Source organism: Pseudochaenichthys georgianus, chromosome 15 (assembly GCF_902827115.2).
Source record: "Pseudochaenichthys georgianus chromosome 15, fPseGeo1.2, whole genome shotgun sequence".
NCBI lineage: Eukaryota > Metazoa > Chordata > Actinopteri > Perciformes > Channichthyidae > Pseudochaenichthys > Pseudochaenichthys georgianus.
The window spans coordinates 19,356,917-19,377,813 of NC_047517.1; the positions used below are offsets into that span (position 1 = coordinate 19,356,917).

The 20,897-nt window shown below is 42.3% G+C and overlaps 1 protein-coding gene across 3 annotated transcripts in view; it reads right to left on the reverse strand.

Moving 5' to 3' along the window:
- micu1 (mitochondrial calcium uptake 1) overlaps nucleotides 1-20,897 on the reverse strand; it is a 43,832-nt gene that overhangs the window by 928 nt on the left and 22,007 nt on the right. Inside the window, exons 6-13 of one of the 3 annotated variants that reach the window (XM_034101046.2) lie at nucleotides 17,958-17,969; nucleotides 12,216-12,221; nucleotides 11,347-11,461; nucleotides 9,501-9,583; nucleotides 8,405-8,605; nucleotides 6,127-6,264; nucleotides 4,732-4,840; nucleotides 582-671 (exon numbers count right to left, since the gene is read on the reverse strand). In XM_034101046.2, the coding sequence (XP_033956937.1) occupies nucleotides 582-671; nucleotides 4,732-4,840; nucleotides 6,127-6,264; nucleotides 8,405-8,605; nucleotides 9,501-9,583; nucleotides 11,347-11,461; nucleotides 12,216-12,221; nucleotides 17,958-17,969 (754 nt within the window). Of the gene's footprint in view, nucleotides 1-581; nucleotides 672-4,731; nucleotides 4,841-6,126; nucleotides 6,265-8,404; nucleotides 8,606-9,500; nucleotides 9,584-11,346; nucleotides 11,462-12,155; nucleotides 12,222-17,957; nucleotides 17,970-20,897 lie in introns of all 3 variants that reach the window. The other 2 variants (XM_034101045.2, XM_034101049.2) reach the window with 2 other exon arrangements.

The window sequence follows — 20,897 nt, forward strand, 5'->3', positions numbered from 1 at the left end:
GTACATAAGAGGAGGAGAAGAACACTTCCATTTGTTAATGATTGCCTCCCGTCAGTTAAAGGTCACCTATTATGCAAAATCCACTTTTTCATGTCTTTTATACATAAACATGTGTCCCCTCTTTGTAAAGAGATTCTTAACGTTTCAGGAAATAATATTCACTCCCTTTTTGTCTTGATCCATTTATATAAAAACCTGTCTGAAAAAGAGCCGATCAGATTTGGCCACTTTATGATGTCATAACGATGTGTTGTCTTGTGTAGCCATTAGCCAATCACCAACCAAGGTGACCCCCCCCCACCTTATCACCTGAATCTCCTCCTAGAGCACCATTGTGTTCTTTTCAACCAAATATCCCACAGAGGGGAGTGGGTCCTTATTTTCATCCAAACAGAGAATCGGCCCTTTTGAAACAGAGGGGATTATGGGATGCTACAATGCACGACCTGTTTGGTATTTGGAGCCAAACACTTCAGAGACATGTTTTGTTGATATCTGAGACCTGTAATATATTAATGAAAAACAGTATAATAGGGGACCTTTAAAATGTTATTTGCCCTCCACAGTTAGTCGGTGCTTACCGTCGCAGTCGAACAGAGCGAACACCACGTCACACACGTGGTCCGACAGCTCCACCTTGGCCACGGTGCGGGCCACTTGCTTCATGGTAACTGAGAGACAGAGGGATAGAGAACTTCAACATTTGTGGAAGAGAGTAATAGAGGTGCACGTCAACTCATAAATGGGCCCATGTGGAGGAAATTGTGTGAGAGTCAAACTGCCTGGGATCGATAGCAGCCAGGACTCACCGGAGAGACTATCTGATAGAGAGAGAAAGGGGGGAGAGGACAGCATCGGGACATCTAGCTGTGAAGGAGACTGGCTGAGAGAGAAGAGGAAACAGCCTCTGAGGTCATTTCAGAAAAACAAATGATGGAAACCTCCATAGTCTCACACAGAATGACTTATTAAAGAGACACAAGAAGAGAAGCAAAGCTAAAGAGAAACAGGAGAATGAGAAAAGAGGAGAGGGATGAAAGACAAATACAGGACAAAATCTTCCTGCAAATGGCAGGAGAAAGAAAAAAAACTGCTGAGTCACTCCGACAAGAATCTATTCAGTGGCCTTCTTTTCTACCTTTAACAATGTGCAGTTCCAGATAACACATCCACATGTGAGAAGCCGTACTAAAAGGGTGTGATATTATCAGATTTGAATGAATGAAATTGATGAAACCCAAAAAAACAAAGGATGTAAAGTACAGGAGCTCCTTGAAGGGATCATTCGGATCTTTTGAGGTGGGGTTGTTTGAGTTACTCGCATCCAGTCCATATACAGTAGAGGACTGTTGGCATGATCCAGTTTAGAGGAACAGAAGAACCAGAAAAGGAGCTGAGCAATGTGCTGCTTTGGAAAGAGGCAGCAGCACATTTATTTTCCACCTAAAAATCAATATGAGTTTAGGTGTCAGCTATATATAGATTATTTGGACCTCTTTACTTTGCCAGAGGACAGTTATTGTGTGACTATGGTGTATGAAAAGTTCAGTCTGGATTCACCAAAGTCACACACTAATTCAAACTCATGGCAGAGGTAGACCAGAAACTTCACATTGAGTTTCACATGTTGGTACCTCTTTCGATTTCTTATCAAATGCCCATTTTCAGGTACATATTTGTATTTTGTGATATGATGTGCAGCACCTCTTTTCACCCTCTGTCTGAAACCAGAGCCCAGTCTGCTCTGATTGGTTTGCTGGCCGAGCTGTCCCGCCCCTTAGCCTATTAAGTACAATGTGTTGGAGCGCTAGCCAATAGAAGCGTGAGTGTTACATAGTGATGTCACTATGTTACGGCCCGTCCACACAGCGGCGTGCGTTGCTGCTTCAACGCTTCTGCCCATTTACTTTGAATGGGGTGACGTCAAGTTTCGCCGAACTGCATTGTGTCGCTTCAAAAGCGTTGCTCGCCGCAAAAGTTGAGCAATGTTCAACTTTTAAAGCTTCGGCGGAAGCGTCAGCCAATCGTATGCCAGTACAAGCTCTAGCCAATCAAACCGCGTGCTTGTGTGTCCGGGGCGGGAGATTCATGCGATTGGTTGTTGGTCGAGTTTTAGCCCCCTCCCCCGCCGGCAAGCTTCAACGCACGCCGCTGTGTGGACGGGCCGTTACAGAAGTAAAACAAAGTTGTCCAATGGAGGCATGATCATTTGTACAATATAGTGAATCATATTGCAATAGTAATATCGTTTAAAAAAATGGCCATTGGATATTTTCCCCTCATATTTTAAACTTTTACCTCATACAACGCCACTTCAAAAGACTCTTCCCCTATAAGGCTTGAAGAGGAGGAAGACGGTTTCACTGTGCACAGATAATTTCCAGACGCCTGGCAGCTCTCCACTAACCCTCTGCAGACTGATGCTCTCTATCCCGCTCCACAACACACTCACAAACACACCGACACACACATGGCTTGTTACTGTTATTGCAGATGAAACCATACGCCGGAAAACAAGCACCTCGGGGCAGAGCCTGCACTCCCTACTGCTGAAGCTGTTTCATCAGTGAGTCAGAACTAATGGATGTGCTGACAGTAAACATATGGAGGCCCAACGAAGTCTGAATCACTGCAATGAGGAGAATATTGACTCATCAAACAATTTGCCCTTTTATAAAAGCTGCAGGTCCTCGCTCTCTGTGACGCTCTCACATTAGACTTTCATTGATAGGATATATAACAGATTAATTCAGAAACGTGTTGAAGAAGATAAAGGAAAGAACACGTTGACACTTAGTAATTGGTCTTTTTGAATAATCATCAGGGACACATTATTCAGGAGTTAGAATTCAGGGACAATCATCTCATTTATATTCCTCAAGACTTTTTAATGAATTCACACAGCTTTTTTCCCCATAACAGCTGAACATCCATTTACATCCGAAAAGACCTCCCATAGAATGTTCTCATTGTTTTTGTATTACCACGTCTATTTAAATTCCCTGCACTCACAAGTTGGGCCTCAATGATAACAGCCTAACGGTGTCATTACACAGTGTGAGGGCTGTATTAAGTGAATGCTAATACAAACCAAACATTCAACTGCAGCTGCTTCACATCTCAACGAGCTAAACAACATTTAGCTTCGTTGTGAGGGAGCCAGAAGGTATTGTCTTAGCGATTGGATCTTAGCGGGATTTTCTTATCAAAAATACTTCTTCAAAACAAGACAACAATCTTTTCCTGCATTGTTTGACAGCAGAAGGAGTAATGGAAGAACAAGAAGCCTCCACAGTGAGGAAGGTAACCAACATTTTAGTGTGGCAAACAGCTTCTGCTCTGTGTGAAGAATTAAATCAGATTTCTGCCGATGGAAAAAGCCAGCGTATTAACCTACGTCTTTATGTAAACAACATGCATTTGTTTAGCTGCACTGTAAACAGATACATCAGCCACTGTTGTATTTCTGACAAAGTAGCTGCTCAATGACTGTTTGCTGGAGTATTAAACTGCACTTACTGTTGCCACGGTAACCACAGGTGTTGCCAAACCAACCAGGGCTGAAACTTTACTAACGTCTTGCATCAGAGGTCCATATGTCACGTTAATGGTATATTATCTGTCATTAGACAAATCTAAAGGCTGCCCATCATTTTAACGGACTGGAGCACTGAGGCTTTTCACAGCAGGCCTCTTCTTCTCCTCTCAGTGAGGAGCAGGATAGCCTCCCTCTGAACTGAGTGCTTTCAGGATCGATGAATGAAACGCAACATTCAGAGATTCTTGCGAACTTCTGATCACTTCCCTGGAGAAATGTTTACCGACTTCAGACTTTGGATCAAGTGCTAAATCAGTCTTTGGGTTGACAGTACAGTCGTCAGAACAAAATCAAAACGGTCACGAGAAGCCGTCTGTCATTTGTTAGGATTGCATTGTTCACATTTGCCTATTTAGGTAGGAATAATGCAAAAATGTTGCCCCCATTTGGTGTCAATATTGATCCCCTCAGTACGCACGGTGCTTGGGAAAAAAGCCACATCATACTCTGCCCCCTCGACCTGGAACACACTTCAGCAGGAACTTAAGCTGACCAGTTTGATACCCGTCACAGATTTTAAACTAATTTTAAAAAAGCTGGAGAAGTCATCTGAGGGTGTTTGCACCCGCTATATCTGACTACTGTATATGGATTTCAATGACTACTTTTTTACGATCTTTTATTTGATTGTTGCCTCTGTGTTTAGTGCCCTGTCTGTCTGTGACTTTGTGTGGTGGTGTTACCACTGGACAGGTCTCTCTTGAAAATGAGACCTTGTGTCTCAATGAGATTTTACACCTGTATAAATAAAGGCAACAAAAAAAAAACTATCATTAAAAAGTAAAGAAAATCAAACTAAAGGGTAATAATAGATTATGACAGATGTTTTAACGACCCTTTTTTGTTAAAATGACGGACAATGACAAAGTATAACGCCCTCATTGGATCTGTCATGTCTGCATGTCCGTGGTTCTCGGATTTGAATGTTTTCCTGCAGGCCAGGAGGAAGAGGCGGGAGATAAATGGATAGATGGAGAAACAGATGAGAGATGGCTGAGCAAGAGAAGGACATATGGAAAGAGAACCTGGCTGGCAGAGTGTTAACAGCTCAGAGAGACAGGGAGGTGACAGCAGTTGAGTCTTAAGGGGAGTAATTAGGTGGAGAGAATGTCAGGAGGAGAACGTGGGAGTACCTTTATCTATGGAGGCCCCGGCCATGTGGTAGAAACTCAGCGCCGTGTCCACATCGTTCACGTTCTTTAGGAAAGTAAAGAAATTCTCCACCTCCTCGAATGTGATGCCCTGCACAAGGAGGACAAATACACACAAACCTCAGGAACAAATCATTACTGCGGTTTTACCTGAGCCACAAGAGCTCTGCAATTATGTTGAGGATAAGCCAAACACTGTCATTAGAAGAGCTGCGGCTGCACGGTGACATATTGGGAACAGCTCAGCAGCGGGACGTGATAAGGGGATGTGGGCAGAAGCACACATGGATAAAAAGTGTGCCACAAACAGACGCACAGTCACACAGCTGCCACGCTGCTGATGAGCCCATTTGCAAAGAAAAGCAAGCAGCTGGTCTCCAGCCGTAAATAACACAATTCTCATTTACATTACAGGATAGGCCAATGCAGAGCGCCTGGCAGCGGCATGGAACAAGTCAGGATAAATAGTGAAAGGGGGAAAGAGAGAGATGTTTATTGCAGTTTAATTCCTTAGAGACACGACTGAGCCTCGTCCTTTTCTCCTGCCGGGGAGGAACAGCAGGTTGTTCGCTTTTCTTTTCTCTGCTAAACACGGCATTTAATCATCAAATGTGCCTTATCATAGCCCAAGAGATGCAAAGCTATCTTTTGGGGGAAAATACAAAAAAGGAATGTCTTTTTCGCTGCAGCACCCCGGGGATACGATACGTAGGGGCGTAACTTCAGTAGATTGAGCGATGGAGCTCATTACAGTGAAGCAGAACTGGCATAAAAGCATGCAAAGCAATGGGAACAGAATATGAGCCCTCTGCATCTTCATTATTTCTACATTTCCCCCTGTTTTGTGGTACCAGTGGAGGCATTTACCTGCTGAGAGCAAGGTGGTAATGTTGGATGAAAGTACAAACCTTGTTTTGTAAGGAACTAAATGAGTCGACCGAGTAGAACAAGATAACTGAATAGGGAGTTGTTGATTCATAGAAGAGCTGCCGAGGAGTAGGACAAAGCCTGGAGGCGTTATTAAGAAGCTCAAGGAGCGATGGAGTAATTATGTCCTCCTGCTGAGCACTGGCTGCTCTGTTTGGTCACCACACACAGATAGTGGAAAGTAGAAGAGTGGGAAAGAGTAAGTGTCGGTCAGGTGGATAACGTCAGAATGTGCCGTCCTCCCCCGGTGATGCATTACCTCTCAGCCAGTCTCCCTCACACCCTCGCACAATCTCCTCTTCCCTCAGGCACACTGCTCTGTCACGCTTCCTAGCCTTTAGCCAATTGCTTAAAACCCTCCCCAGCACTAGATTTAACTACTTACAGAGTACCAATAACTTTTCTCAGGATTCCACGAAGGTGTGAATAAGTACACTCGGATGTATCTACCTGTGCATCCTTAAACATCTTCTTCAAGCCCTTCTGCATCTGCTTGAGTTTACGGGACTGGACGCCGCTGTATGCCAGCAGCATGCCCCCAAACTGTCTCTCGCTGATTTTGCCATTCACAGGATCATTCCTCTCGAACTGAAAAAAGGGAGAGAGAGACAGATGAAGACTGAGTGCTGTGCAGAGGAACAAACAAATTAATAGAAGGAGGGCATGGGGAGATGGGAAACAGTAAATACTGCTGTCAGGCTTCTAGTTGAATCATGCCTGAAGCTGGGGTTGGTGACATCAAATCTGCATGTGCATTATTTTACAAAGTTCCAGTGGAGCGGAGCTGTGGGTCTCGGCTTTGTCAGGTCCACACAGTGGATTTATATCCGAGGCTATTCGACAGCTACGCAGCTGCCTCCCCCCTTTCTCTCTGGAACGTGCCGACCTCTTAAAATGTTAATTTGTCGCACTTGTGAGAGGCTGCTCATAACTAAGCCAGGAGTGCAGATTTCAGAGGAGACCTGACCATTTCAGCTCCCACAGAGGATCTACCTCGATCAGAGGTTAAGTCCCATTAAATGTGGTGATGAGCACGTAGCGTACAGTTCTTTCTCTCCCCAATAACAGCTGCCTTCTGCTGCCAAAATCGACTCGGCAGGACACACTTTAGCGGTAACTTTATTTTTTTTCCAACCTGGAGCCTTCTAACCCATGTATTTTGTTTCTAAGGGAGTAATGGGAACAACCATTTTGGAAATCAGTCCAGTATTGAGGGAGACTGAATCACATGGCAGCTGCTTAATAGGCTGAAATCTAATCATATCAGGCACTTCCGCACCTTTGATGTATGTCAACTATAAGTGCTTGTTTTTGCCGCTTTTTTCTTTTTGCCGCTCAGATTGTTATAACATGTGTCCGACCACATTATAGAAAGGACCCTCCAGAAAAAAACAATGTTTTACATTCCTTAACGCTCGATCCAGTTGGTCTGTTATTGTGTCATCCAACCTGTTGCCAGTAGATCAGTGGAAACCTGAATGCAGATGTTGTCATAGTTTGTTGTATTGAAGTACAGAAATCATAACCTCATGATATCTAAAATGTGATGGTTGAATCTTAAACCAATTATGAAAATGTAAATGGAACGCAAGATTTCAGAACACAGACTTCTCTGAGAAATAGTAACAGACTGGACCAAGGGAAAGGTTAAGTAAAACGATTTATTTCTACGTCATTGACGCCATAATGTTGTCTGACACTTAAACAATAATCTGATCTCCATCTCTTTTCCCCTCAATACTGGACCTATTTAAAACATGCTTGTCACTGTGAACCTAAAAACATGGTAAATGATATATATATATATATGATATAGTTATTCTGACATTCCTGTTTTTATGCATACAAGCCTGATAAGACAGTGATTGTGTTTCCCTGCGTTTGATAACTGTATTCATTTTACTCTGACTGACACGAGATCAGGCTTTAAACAAGGGATTTCATACGAATAAGAGAAATTGAAAACCCTGCAACAAAAAAAAACGCTACAGCTTGTGAAATATGGCCTAGTGTGAGCTGCAGGCTCAGCAAATAGAGACAGAGAGGGGGTGAAGGCAGCGTGTCAGAGTAAGACAGGAATTGGATTACCCATGTCGATTCAACTTTATCTCTGGTGTTATGATTTTGCTCTCTGAGCATCGTGCCGTCATTACGAACTGACAGATAGCACTTCCTTCTGGCAGATGCTCTTTAGACTCCTGGCCTATTGTTAGAGCGCCAGATGATGGCACCCATTTATGGTTCAGTGTATCATAGGAAGTACCCACGCTAATTAAAGAGATTAGAAAAACCAGATGCTCAACAAGACTGATGGGTTGCTGTTACTGTAGAGGCAGGACTCGGGTAGATTGTTTATACTGAACCGTCACAGTTTGAGAGGGTGACACTGCCCAGACAACACACAGAGCTCTGTCATCCTCTGGGATTTGTTGTTGTTGTATTATATGCATAACATTTACATCAATAACCTCCCTGTCTCTCCCCCACATGTTTTAGTTTATTTGAATATTTACAGAGGGACTCGATGTACCAATTTCAGAAATATTTCCTCTGAGTATGTCGTTACTTTTTATGGGTAGTCCCTGAATAGCAGAGGCTGAGATTTAGGAGAGCCATAACATTTAAATTAATTAAATACAACTCTACACTAAAGTACTGTAAAGCAGTTAATGAAATCTCTCAGTTTACTACTATCTTTCCTCACTCATTCACTCTCCTCTCTCCTTACCTCTAGTTTGAGCACGTCGTGCTGCAGTTTCCTCTGAAACTCCAGGAAGCTGCCGATGGTGAGCTTTCCCTTCAGGTCTACTCCAAAGAAGTACGTGGTGAGAGCAGAGCTGCAACCGGCCGTCTTCAGCGTGTTTCCTGTGGTGGAGCGGTCGCGGTGTCGCATGCCCATACTGGTCTGGGACCGGATGATGCTCTGGACCTAAGGATGGAAGAGGTCCCATCATGTTAACCAGGATTACAGTGAAGACTAGGTTTCAGTTGTACTTGTGACTTTCTAGAGGGGTTGAAATGCATACAAGGACAGAAAGGTAGTTATTTCTGTTGTAAATTGAACAAGGTTTTTGATTGTTTATATTTCGGCATTGGTCTTGTATAGTTATCTATTATTTTGTGTGGGTTTGTTGGCTCAGCACTCATGGTAAATATAATCACATGTTCACCTGTGTGAGGTATGTGTAGAAGAGAGATGGACGAAGTATACATATTTCTTTGTTTATCATCTCTTTTTTCATTAAATTACATATTTTTCACACATGTTTTGATCTCAGCAAATCATTTGTTAGCGCTCCAGGCCCGACCTCAGCAACTTTTGTTTGTTTCCCGAAGTCGCTACAGTCTTATTCAAACCATTTATAAAATGATGTACTAGGACAATCGTGGGCAGTTTTCCTATTGCTGTAAACAACAACAAAACTGTGTGAGAGATTTACTTCATTTAAAATACAGAGCTTTTTACGTGGGTACTTCAGTTATATACAAAAAGGACTTTCAATTATTGTCTTACATTGTGAGGTTTAACCTAAAAAAACCTCTATCTGAATAACACTGAACATCATAAACCCCATCAGCTTCAGTGGGAGAGATAATGATACACCGCAGAGTGCGCCGCACAGCACTCATCTTTTTCCCTTACAGAAAATGTCAGAGTGCTGCACATCTACCTAGCTTTAGTGCCGTCAGTGTGTGTTACCGGTTACTGTAATGCAATCAGTCGTTCTGTGGGTGCAGCAAAGTCCAAGTGCTGGTTGTTTTAACCTCGTGTCTCCTTCATTATGTTGATTTTGGGCGTGGATGCTGCTGCCCGTCATTCTTACCTGTTCAAACTCCTCCAGATCCACCTCTCCATCCCCGTTCAGATCAAACATCTTGAATGCAATCTCAAAGTTCCTCTGGGGAGCTGGACACAAAAGCACATTCTGAAATCAATACTGCACATTATGGAAACGACACGTCACACCGGATCAATCCAGCTGTCATCTTCACCCCACAGTGGTGCAACATGAAATCGGTAATAATTATTATAATTACTTCTCAGACCCTGGGCTGTATGTACGAGCTTATCTGTAACACAACATTTGCATTAATGATTTTGAATTTCAATTTGGTACACTGCTTCTTCCAATGTGTTAAGTGTACCCCTTGAAAATGGCGTTAACTGTACTTCTGCTACTAACGCTCACATACCTTTAATGATCACGCAACCAGAGACCGTGAAATTTGTTTTTGGTACAGCGGGATAACAAGGCTCAGTTCACAGTCTGATAATGACAGAGAAGGCAAACATGGAAACGGCTGAACAATCGGTTCCTCCATTAAGAGTTTTAGCCACAATCTGTCTTTTAGTGCCTGTAATAAATGTCAACATATGGCCATTTTCTTCCTTTATGATACAATATGGGTTCTTACATAAGCAACATATGGCCTTCTGTAGAATACCTATTGTATATGCAATGCACACTTTGCATAGTAGATATATTGGCTATACATTTAGATATTATATATTAAGTGGCAATAGACACATTTAATGCTTTAACGTAGCATTTTAAAGTAAATGTTGGGTGCACAATATAATGGCTGTGGAATAATAACACCACCAGCATTAGGATGTATTCCCTATAAGCCTAGTTTTTTCTAAATTGCATCTCCCCCTGGGAGAGTGTACGACACACACAGGAAAAGAATAGCGCTCGAGTTTTGCCTAAACTTATGGAGGCAATAAAAACATGGAGGCTGCGTAGGTATTGTATCGAACCATTGGAACATTTTCACACCATTCATTTTGTTTACTTCATTAACTCTTTCTATAAAAGGTCTCACCCATTGCTGCTGGTATCGACAGTTTCTTCGTAACACACCGTTTTTGGACAGTGACGGTGGTATGGTGAACCGTGGCTATAAAACCTACACTGTTTATCTGATGATCTCCCTCTATTTATCAAATTAATTTGTGTACTACAATAAACAATTTCTATATTTAGCAACCCAACTTCCTTTAAGGGAAACATTAAAGATTAAAGATCAAGCCTTATCTTAAAAGGATACACAATGTATAACTAAAGTACACATTTATATAAGGCATGGCAAGGCAAAATATATCCTACTTTGTACTATTTTTGTGGCCGTAATAAATGGATTTACACCAACATAAGGCATGCTGCCCTATCTGCTTAACGATGACCTTGAAAACTTGCCCTTGAAAACTTGCCCTTGAAAACATCCCCAGGACTTTCTCCATATGAACGAATTATAATAAATGGTCGAGCTAAGCTGGGGATGTGAGTTTAGGAGGCATCGGCGAAAATGGAGTCAGAGCTTCAATTTCATTATCATGAACTCTTGACACATTTAATAAGGGAGTTTTTCATTCTAAATGCACCCTGTGTATTAACCACCAATGCTAGATCAAGCTAAAATAAACCAACTCTGTGAAACGTCTCCAGGGAGGCTTGCTTGGTAGACACACATTATTAACTTTGACAGAACTGGAAATCCTAGTGAACTGTCTAATATAATCCTATTGGATCATTTCTCTGGCTATCAATTTCTGTCTTACCTTCTTCTTTAAATTTGATTTGTGATCAGTGTGTAGGATTTGAAATGTGTGGACTTGTCATATAAGAAATATTGTATTTGTTGCAGTCAGTTCAACGATGTACTTACTGGACAGCACGGTGGTGAGGAAGATGTAGTCAGAGAAGGAGATAAGGCCACATTCTCCCAATGAGAAAAATATGCTGTCCTCGTCTGCAAACTTCTCCCTCTCCTGGGCGATCTTCTGCTCATTTGGGTCACCGCAAAAAGAGGAAGAAGTTATATTAAAAACATTTGCCATGATTCAGCATAAGCCTTACAGCTTTTGCAGCTGTCCCAGGTGTCGCTTTGTGTGTGTGCAAGCAAGTGTCTGTGTGTCTGACAGGGAAGCTCAATCAGAGACTGGCTATGCTCTAAACACAGAAACGGACACACATACTGTACTTACACACACAAAAATACTCCTGTTGCATAAGGGTGATTATGCTTAGACGGTTTATCACGATAACAGTCATGCAAATGCTGCATACACATGTAGCCGTACAGGCAAGTGAGGGTGGTAGTAACAAGCAATTAGTCGGTGGTCAGTTCAAGTACAAAACACGATATCCACCAGAGGCCGTACTCACAGAGTGAAATTGACAGAGAAGAAAACACGAGAGACTGTAGCACAAACACACACTATTGATTAACCACACGTGAAACACAACCCAAATGTATTAATCATTAAAAACAAAGTGACTTTAGCTCTCTCTTTCACACACAGATATATAACGTCAATTTATGTACATAAATTGACGTTTTTCTGTTAGCATGTGTATATTCACAGCATTGCATGAAAGATTGACTTAACCACATGCACACTACACGCTCAGTGAAAGAGACTAGGAAAGACAGTGCCCGCAGGACGCTCCATCAAACAGAGTGGACAGACGTACAGAGCATGCCTGGGGACGGGGAGGGGGGGGCTGGGCCACGCTGAACCCATGTGGAGTTACCTCCGTCTGTAAGAGGTCCATTCAGAGGAGGAGGAAGGAGGAGGAGGAGAAACAACTGTTAGAGAACGGCGTGGCCTCTGCTGTCTTTAGCAGGGCCTTCAACGACAGCGACAAGCATTCTTATAGTTGCACACAGACACACACACAGAAAGCATCTCGCCCAAAACAACATAATGGTGGGATACCACTCAAATTAAGGATTCAAATACGTCAAGCTGTCTCTGCGGTCTGTAAGATTGATGCAGCTTTACTAACAAGGCTGTTATAACAAGCATTTATTGTCTGGGAGCTGTCTGCTGAGTGCACAAGGCAAATCAAGTCCCATATATTGGCTTTTAAAATATAGGCTTTTATTAACTGAAAGAAACCTATATCTGAATACTAATATTTGAGTGGCATCCTCATTCATAGCATAACAACTTCATTATTTCCCCATTAACCCAATCCATCCTCATGATATGTCCCCAATCCGTGTCTATCTTTTACATGTCAGTGATGCAAATATTGCAAATAGTGGTTTCTACTGTAACATGAATTATTGATGGCATATACATTTAGAGTGTACGGGGAGCAGGGAGTGGGAGAGATCATAAAGAAAAAAAACGTTATTTTTTAACAGTGCTACTGGTTTAGAGACAAAGACAGACACAGAGAGATAACTCAAGGCGACATGTTCCTTCTTGGTGCAATAAGCATTCAGGTGTTTGCATGTGTGTAAGTGTGAGAGAACACTAAAGAGGGACAAGTGTGTACATATAGAAAGAAGAACAAAAAAGTGAGTAAAAGAGGTTGGTATTGGTCTCTGAGTTTGGAACAATGACAACCCGAGAGAGCCCTAAGGTGAGTTGGAACCGTAATGCCTGTCCACAAAAAAAGACACACAACAGCAGAAGTGTGTACTTTAATGGGCTCACAAATACTCAGGCCCACGCAAGGACACACAAGATGTATAAACACACTGGGAATCATTATAATGATCAGAACAGAGGAACAAAGCACATTAGGCGTAATAATAAAAAAATGCTTCTCTCTCGGCATCCTAACTCAAGGACAAAATACACCCCCGCAGAATTGCCAAAATGATATGCAAGGAATCCCATCCAAATATAATTGCCAAAGACAGGAGCCATGCATGTTCAGCTGAAGAGATCTGTATGGGCATACTAAATAACATACAAGCACTGATCTGTTTAGTCTACCCTAATGCAGTGTGTCCCTGTCAGAAGATGAGTTCCCACTGCATCCACAGAGCTACCTGCTTATAGATGTCCCTCTGTTGCCTTCTCTGTGCTACCATACTGTGAATCTCCCCCACAAACGTATGATGTAACAATAGCGCACTCTCTCAGACAGTCACAGAGGGATGGCTGTGTGTGTATCACTGTGCTGTGGGTTTCACCTTGGCTTGTGTGGCTCTCCTATTAGACCACGACCAAGCTTTCCTGTCATCATTCTGTCAACAATTCAGGCCTCAGCTTTCTACTGCAGTTGGGTGCTCCAGCAACAAGCCACTCAATGGCACACACACGCATATATTATTCAGATAAATGGTAAAAATACGTTTTTACCTACAAGAGACACCTATTAGCTCACTTGATTGCCAAGAATGTGTCTCATTAGTTTAGTCTTTCCTCAGTTTTGATTGATCTACACAGAGGACATTAGTCCTATAAAATATGTGGCTGCAATCACTAACAGGATCTCAACTTCATTGGAGTCACTCATTTAACACCCATCTTAGATTGTTCCCAAAGCACTGATCTTCCAATGACTGTAAATCTTTCTGCTGCAGCACTAAAGTTAATTAAAATCTAACGCTACGTCTGCCAGTGTGTCTCGTCTCGTGATAAGTGTCGGCTTCATAGCTGAATGTGTATTTATTTATTTGTTCTGCCTTGAGCCTGCCTATGTGTTCACACATCTTTGCACGTGTTAGCCACGCTATAGCAAAGTCCAGATGATTGGCTGAACAACACGCATAGCCTGTGAGCTGAGGCAGAAGCATCAGTCGTGACAGAGCTGCTGGCTGGAGGGGCTGGTGGTCTAATGTAGTCGTACACAGACGGGGTTAAGGATTTGGCCAGGGCTAATCTCTCCAGAGCACCAGGCAATGGAGCAGCCCAAAAGCGGCCATTGCCAGATTTAAACTAGCTCAGGCAAAGAGAGTCCAACAAATGAGACCCATACTGTACATGTAAGGCAAAGCCAGAGGCAAGCTTACAACGAGGCTGCTTAACCTTCTGCTCATTTCACACTTTCTAAGCACACCATGAACAACTTGGATTGCATACGAAGCTGTTGGAGTATTTATAATTAACTGTAGAATCAAAAACTGAGGAATTATATGCTTTAACATGTATATAGCCACAGTTTCTACAAACTATCTCTGACTGTAGAAAACTGTCAACAAATGATCAAAGCTTTTTAAAAAAAAAGATCTCCAAATATATTTGGAACTTAAAAAGATCAAATTAACCTCATCGCATTGTTGGCTTCAGTTATATCAAAGCTGTGCTGATGAGAAGGCAAGCATTTCTGACAATGGGCATAATTATCATCTCATAATAAAATAATTCTGGCAGCTGTTATTTTTTTTTTCATTGTAAAAAGGAGCAACTGTCATGAAACCCAATTTCGCCCGGGACACAAAGCATTCTGATACTGTAGTGTTGATGTGACTGTGATGGAGATGAGGCATAATTTAACATTGACACTTAAAATATATATATGTAATATATATAATATATATGTGCCACCCATCCATTTTCTGCTAGCTTCCCTTCTGATCTGCTGTTTCAGCACATTGTGTGGCTGTGCACTTGGTTTAGGAGCTGATGGCATCTCTAATACCACTGTAGCGGCTGCAGTGCTTTGTTATTGATTAGATCTGTGACCCTGTCCAACACTGCAGCTGCAGACACCCCGATAACAAGAGAAAGGGAAAGCGTGTAAAGCGTCTTTGGGTTCGAGAAAAGCGCTATAAAAATACAATTTATTATTATTATTATTAAAAGAGGGACAATTAAGACAATGTCATAATACTGTCTGCTAGTCTCCTTAAGAGTGCCACAACAAAGAGATGCATTTATGAGTCTGGGCTGAGTCATACCGCTAAAGCTGAAAAGCTCAAGCTGTAGAGGGAGAAAATCATGTGTGTGGTGAGTGTCGGCTTGAGTGATGCTCGTTCCCTAGCGACCTCATCTTTTGTACAGGTGAGTCTCGGTGGAACTTGGTGTACTGGAGCGCTACGGCAGTGGGATTATACTGATTTGAAAAAAGAGAGATGTGTACAGTGTGAAAGACAGACAGCATAGTGAGTGAGTGAAAGAGGGGACAAATGCATTAAAAATGGATCAGAACCTTGATGTCGCTTTGTGTGATGGGGCAGCTCTGGGGTTACTGACACTTTGACAGGCTCGATAAAAGATGAGGGTTTTCAGGGGAAAGGGAATGACCTGCTAGAGGCTGAAGTCAGCCCAGGTCTGCGTCTGACACTTTTGAACATGTCGGAAAGCTCTCACAGTGTGTAAGTTCACACTGCTACACATACAAGTATAACACAGTATCCATCCAAGCCCCAAAGAAAAAACAGACCCACTACATGGTTCTATAATACCTCCTGCTCTGCCTTGAACACTACAGAACACATACATAGAACAATATCAATATCAAAGTGGGTGTGCAAGTTGAGAGAATACTGGTGTGTTTGTAGCTTTTTTACCTCTAATCCCTCAGGTAACCGCAGAACAGGTGTACTGTTAATAACTCCTAATAGAAGCTGATGTGGAACACTCCATAAACAAATTTCAGTCCCACAATGGGAGTGGAGGAAACAAATTACCTGACGGGGTGTAAGGACAACCCAACCTCTTTTACTGTAGATTAGGAGATTGGAAAAAGAGAGAAATGTGTTGTGTGCGTCACTGTGTTTGTGGGTGTTAGCTTTCATAGAGATCAACATTGACAGAAAAGGCAAAGAAAGCATTAGAGAATCGAGGACAGTGCGAGAAAGACAAAGAAATAGAGGAGTGACATTCCAAACAGCGGCCCCTAGGAGCTTCCTGTGAAATCAGAAAGAGGAAACACGACAACAGTTGGTGTGACAAGAGGCTCCTTTGCATTGGAGCAGCCACCGCCTCTGCACTTCCTCTGAGTGACGCTGCAGACGCTTTAACGGGCCACAGCATGTAGGAACAGTTTGGATACCTTTTAAAATGTACTTCCTGCTTTCAGTGACTCTAGACCATGCTCTACAAATATCATGCAGCACTGACATCTGGAAAATCCAGAGGATGGATTTGTGAAGGCTTGTCAAGCACATCAATACAGCCTCGATGTTAGCTAACAGTCAGAGCCATTTCCTGGGTCCAAAAAACCACCCTGTGAGGCCACCATGCGCAGAGAGGGGGCGCCACCACCAGCTACTTCTCTGTGAGACAGGCAAAGGCAATAGAGCAGTGCATGCTGGGAAAAAGGCTACAATGCCAAAGCATGTGGAAAGCTAGAGCTTGTATTTCTTCAAAGGGATGAAGGAAGAAAAGGTGTGTTTATAAAGCAAGACAGAGGGAGTGCAGGGGAACAGCACTGCTAGGATTTGGCATTGACCAATACAGGCTCCTTATAAATCGTATCTGCTCCTTTCATCTCAGCTTTGCAAGGCTTGATGTTTCTCAAAAATAATCCTTAACATTTTCCTTAGGGGCACTGACTAATTATGAATTATGCAGCAGGGCTGCATCTTAATAATCCCTGTAGAGGCAAAGCATAAAGTCTTCACTTTCAATAATTCAGCAGGGATGGCCTGGCACGCAGCTGCCTCTGACAAGCTATACAAAGGGCAACAGGGAGGTCTCCAACACAATGTTCAATAATAATAATACAGAGTGTGCATACTAGAGCACACACACTAGGGTGCGTGCCTACTCTGGTGTCTGACACTCCCTGTCACCATCAGGTGCACAGGTTGTAACCTGCCCTTTGCTGCCTTTGGATAATCTTTGCATTATCCTGACTGACAGACATTCAGACCTGCTGAAAAGCCAAGTCATTTAGGAGCTAAGCTAATAGGTCAAGGCTCATTTATTCACACGTACCAACATAAATGTGAACATGAGAAGCATTTGAATCACAGAAAAGTTCCCCAGTGGTTTCTGGTGAAACATTTTTGGAGCAAAATTGGAAACAATAAGCAGCAAGTATATGCTCAAATGAACCAACTCATACACATTTATGTAAGTGAATAAGTTATTTAAGTGTCCTTGTAAGGTGGTGGTGCTTTATTCTTCTTATTCTACTTCTATTCTCACACTGTATGACTTCCCCTACAAGGCTGTGTATGACACCTACAGGATATATACCCGGTGAGAGAAAAGCTGGAAGATGATTCAACATTTTATCCCCAGTGTACCAATGTCTTGTTGAGAAGATTACACTGTAATGCAGAGTTTGGCTGCTGGCCTACACACAGCGGTCATAAACCTAACTGAGGCTGTGACTCTGGGTTCACGCTTGCTGAAGCTGAGATGGGGTAAATGCAGAAAAACTACTTATTTAGCTGTTCCCCTGGACACCAATGAATAGCTATGCCCCCCGTGTTACTACAGAGCAGTGAGAGAGGGAGTAATAGAAAGATAGAAAACTAGACAGAAGAGGAAGACAATGAGAAGGAGGGAGTTGGTAGAGAATACAAAGTGCAGTTGCTTCATTCAGGTGCACACATGCTGCTCGGCACACACCCCATACCTGCCAGAAGTCCTGCAGAGAGGGAGGGGCAGAACGGGAAGTAGATGAGGAGAGGGGAAGGGAGACAAAAGAGGAGAGGAGGAGAAGGAGGAGGGATGGGGAGTTTATGGGTAGACAATGGGGATCAGTACATGGGATGATAGGGGGAGGAGACAGAGAAAAAGTAGGGAGTTTGGGAGAAGGGGAGTTGAGGATGATTTGTATTCACGAGGAAGGGAGGAGAGAGAAAATGGAGGGATTACTCGTTACGTGAATGAGCGAGGATGGCTGATAAGAGCACGATAGAATCATCAGCAGTTAACAATGGTAACGTCAGGTCACATCAACATTAGATTACGACAGCAGTAAGCATGCCAACATTATCGGGGAAGGGACCATGGTGTAATGAAAACACAAACAAACATTTAAAGACCTCTCAAATGACTGTGTGCATATGGACAGGAAAATAAAAGCTAAACAAACAGGGTGGGTCAATATGGACAGCGGTTGTAAAACAACCCTGTTGTATTGTTTACATACAGAAGGAACATGGAACAAAAGAGTGTCAGCATGAGGGGGTGGGGATAGGAAAACATGAGAGGTGTATACCACCATGAAACACTCTTCCTCTTAGCTGTGGCTACACTGGACGTATGTGACACATCTTTGAGTTGGCCTGGCTGTTTGTATATGAAACTATGGGAAGGGAGACACAGGGGTCCTTTAATAGAGCTCTCATGTTACTCTCACTGCTGTACACCTCTCTGCCATCGACCTTAGACTTCATTGCAGTTTATCACCCAACCCCCAGCTGAAACACTCCCTTTGTACTTCACCACACCCTCCATCAACTTCCAGATTTACACACTCCAGATATTGCACCACTGTACATGGGTTGGCCATTTCATCTCCATTCAATTCTATGCAGGTCTAAGTTTCATGTGAACTGGATTTCATGGCAGGAAACAGTAATGGTTTATTCCTCCGCCAACTAGCTAAGGGGGGCTATAAAGGCAATGGGGAGGTGGCATGCGTGTCCGAGCCAGAGGGGGAGGGTTCTCTGTATCTCCGGCCATGACAGGAAGATCTCAGGGGACAATAAAAAGATAAATACAGTATCAGAGAAAACCATGTGTGTAGAGTGGGGGTCTTCAAAACTGTTCAGGCTAACGACCCCTCGGTTAAAAGAGGGACGGATCAGTGACCTTCAGACTCCTGCGTATGTATACAATTGAGTTGCCATTAAAGAGCCATGTAAAAAATTACTTTTTATGATTCTTCAATGTGATGTAAATGAACACTTTGTTGTTTTACGGAAATAGCTATTTATCTTTGCTAATAATACTGTAGATTCATATTACTGGAATCTGTCCTGAAAGAGTCACGGACCCTCAGTTGAAGATCTAGAGTTTTGCATGGCAAATAAGCAAACGTAAGAAGTGGAGATAAGCAAACATTTACATAAGCAGACAAGAAAGAGTGTTGCATTTTGATTTTAGGTCGCTGCAGAATATCCCTATAGCCTTTGGGTTGATATGCTGTAGAGATATTCGAATCAAAACTCTGGGAACTTTGAAGAAAACGTAAGGAGTATACAAATCACGTTCGAGTTGCAGCAGGCAGTAAAAGGGGAACGTAGTGATAAAGAGTCTTTAGCCACGCTGAGTGACTTGTGTGGTTTATCTGCAGAGAGAATGGAGATGAGATGCAGAATAACTCATCATCATAGCAGCCTGGAGGCTGATGGATTTCCTAATGAGGTTAGAATCTACAATCATCACTGTTGATTAGCCATTACTAAATGAATGGAGGTGTTTGGCAACTGGGGGTGAGAGATGCTCTTTGGGATCATCGAGAGGGCAGTAATTGTCACAAATCAATACCAAGGAAAGCAGCAATGAAAATAATGATTGTGGTGATTTAAATTGATGGTCTCTATTTTCCTGACTGTGAGCAGAGAGGTGTTAGCATTTAGAGCACAGAGACTAGCTTCTTGTAAGGCCAGTCTGTGGACAAATAAGGGGGCTAGCCTGATCAAAGCTAACCTGTTGTCAAATAGGTCATTATGTACATGTCTCTCTTAATGATTACATGTGGAGATGGAGCTAAAGAGCAACACTGAACTATATGTAACCAACTGAAGGTCTATAAGAACTAGTTAAAGGTTGAAACAAATATATTTCTTCATTACCCTTTACATCTTTTTCTGAACATTTAGAGCTCAGACAATATTGGAAAAAGCCAGATAATCTTGTTATAGTCTCAATTATTGGGAGTGGAAAATAATATGAATTGATGGTTGAGGAGCAGACAGCAAAGCAGGAGCTAAATCAAAGGCATGAAAGAAACAAAAAAAAGTATACAGGGGATGGTTTGTGAAGAACAACAAACTTTTTTAAAAACATGTACCCGTCATTCACATTTGTTTCTTCTATTGTACCTGCAATGGGAGTATCTCAGCTTGGGTGCAAGATATCAACAGAAATAAAGAACAAAGTGGATGCAGGAATGCAGGCTAACATTCTCATAGCTGTGTTTCTGATGGCATCATCTGGATCTTTCTCTATTAATTTCTGCACCCACTCCTGACAGAATGTAATGGCGTTTTCTATTTGCTTTTCTATCACTTTCCATATGCCATCTCTCACAATGCTGCAACCCCAATGCCCCTGATGACTATTTGTTTATTTCAATGACATTGAGCTATCACCTCAATTTATACCTCATTCCAGTTCTATTTATCCTTTTCCTCAACGTCATTTCAGGCTGAAGGAGGAATGAATGTGGCAGATCTTTGATTTATATTGCATTTCATATGTTGTTCATAGATTTATTATTATTTTAGGGATATTATTCACCGTTTTTATTTAGTATTACATTTAAAAAGGACTAATGTTAGCAAAAGATGCATGTACCTACTAAATAAAAAAACAGATACTGCATAATAATTGATAAACAACT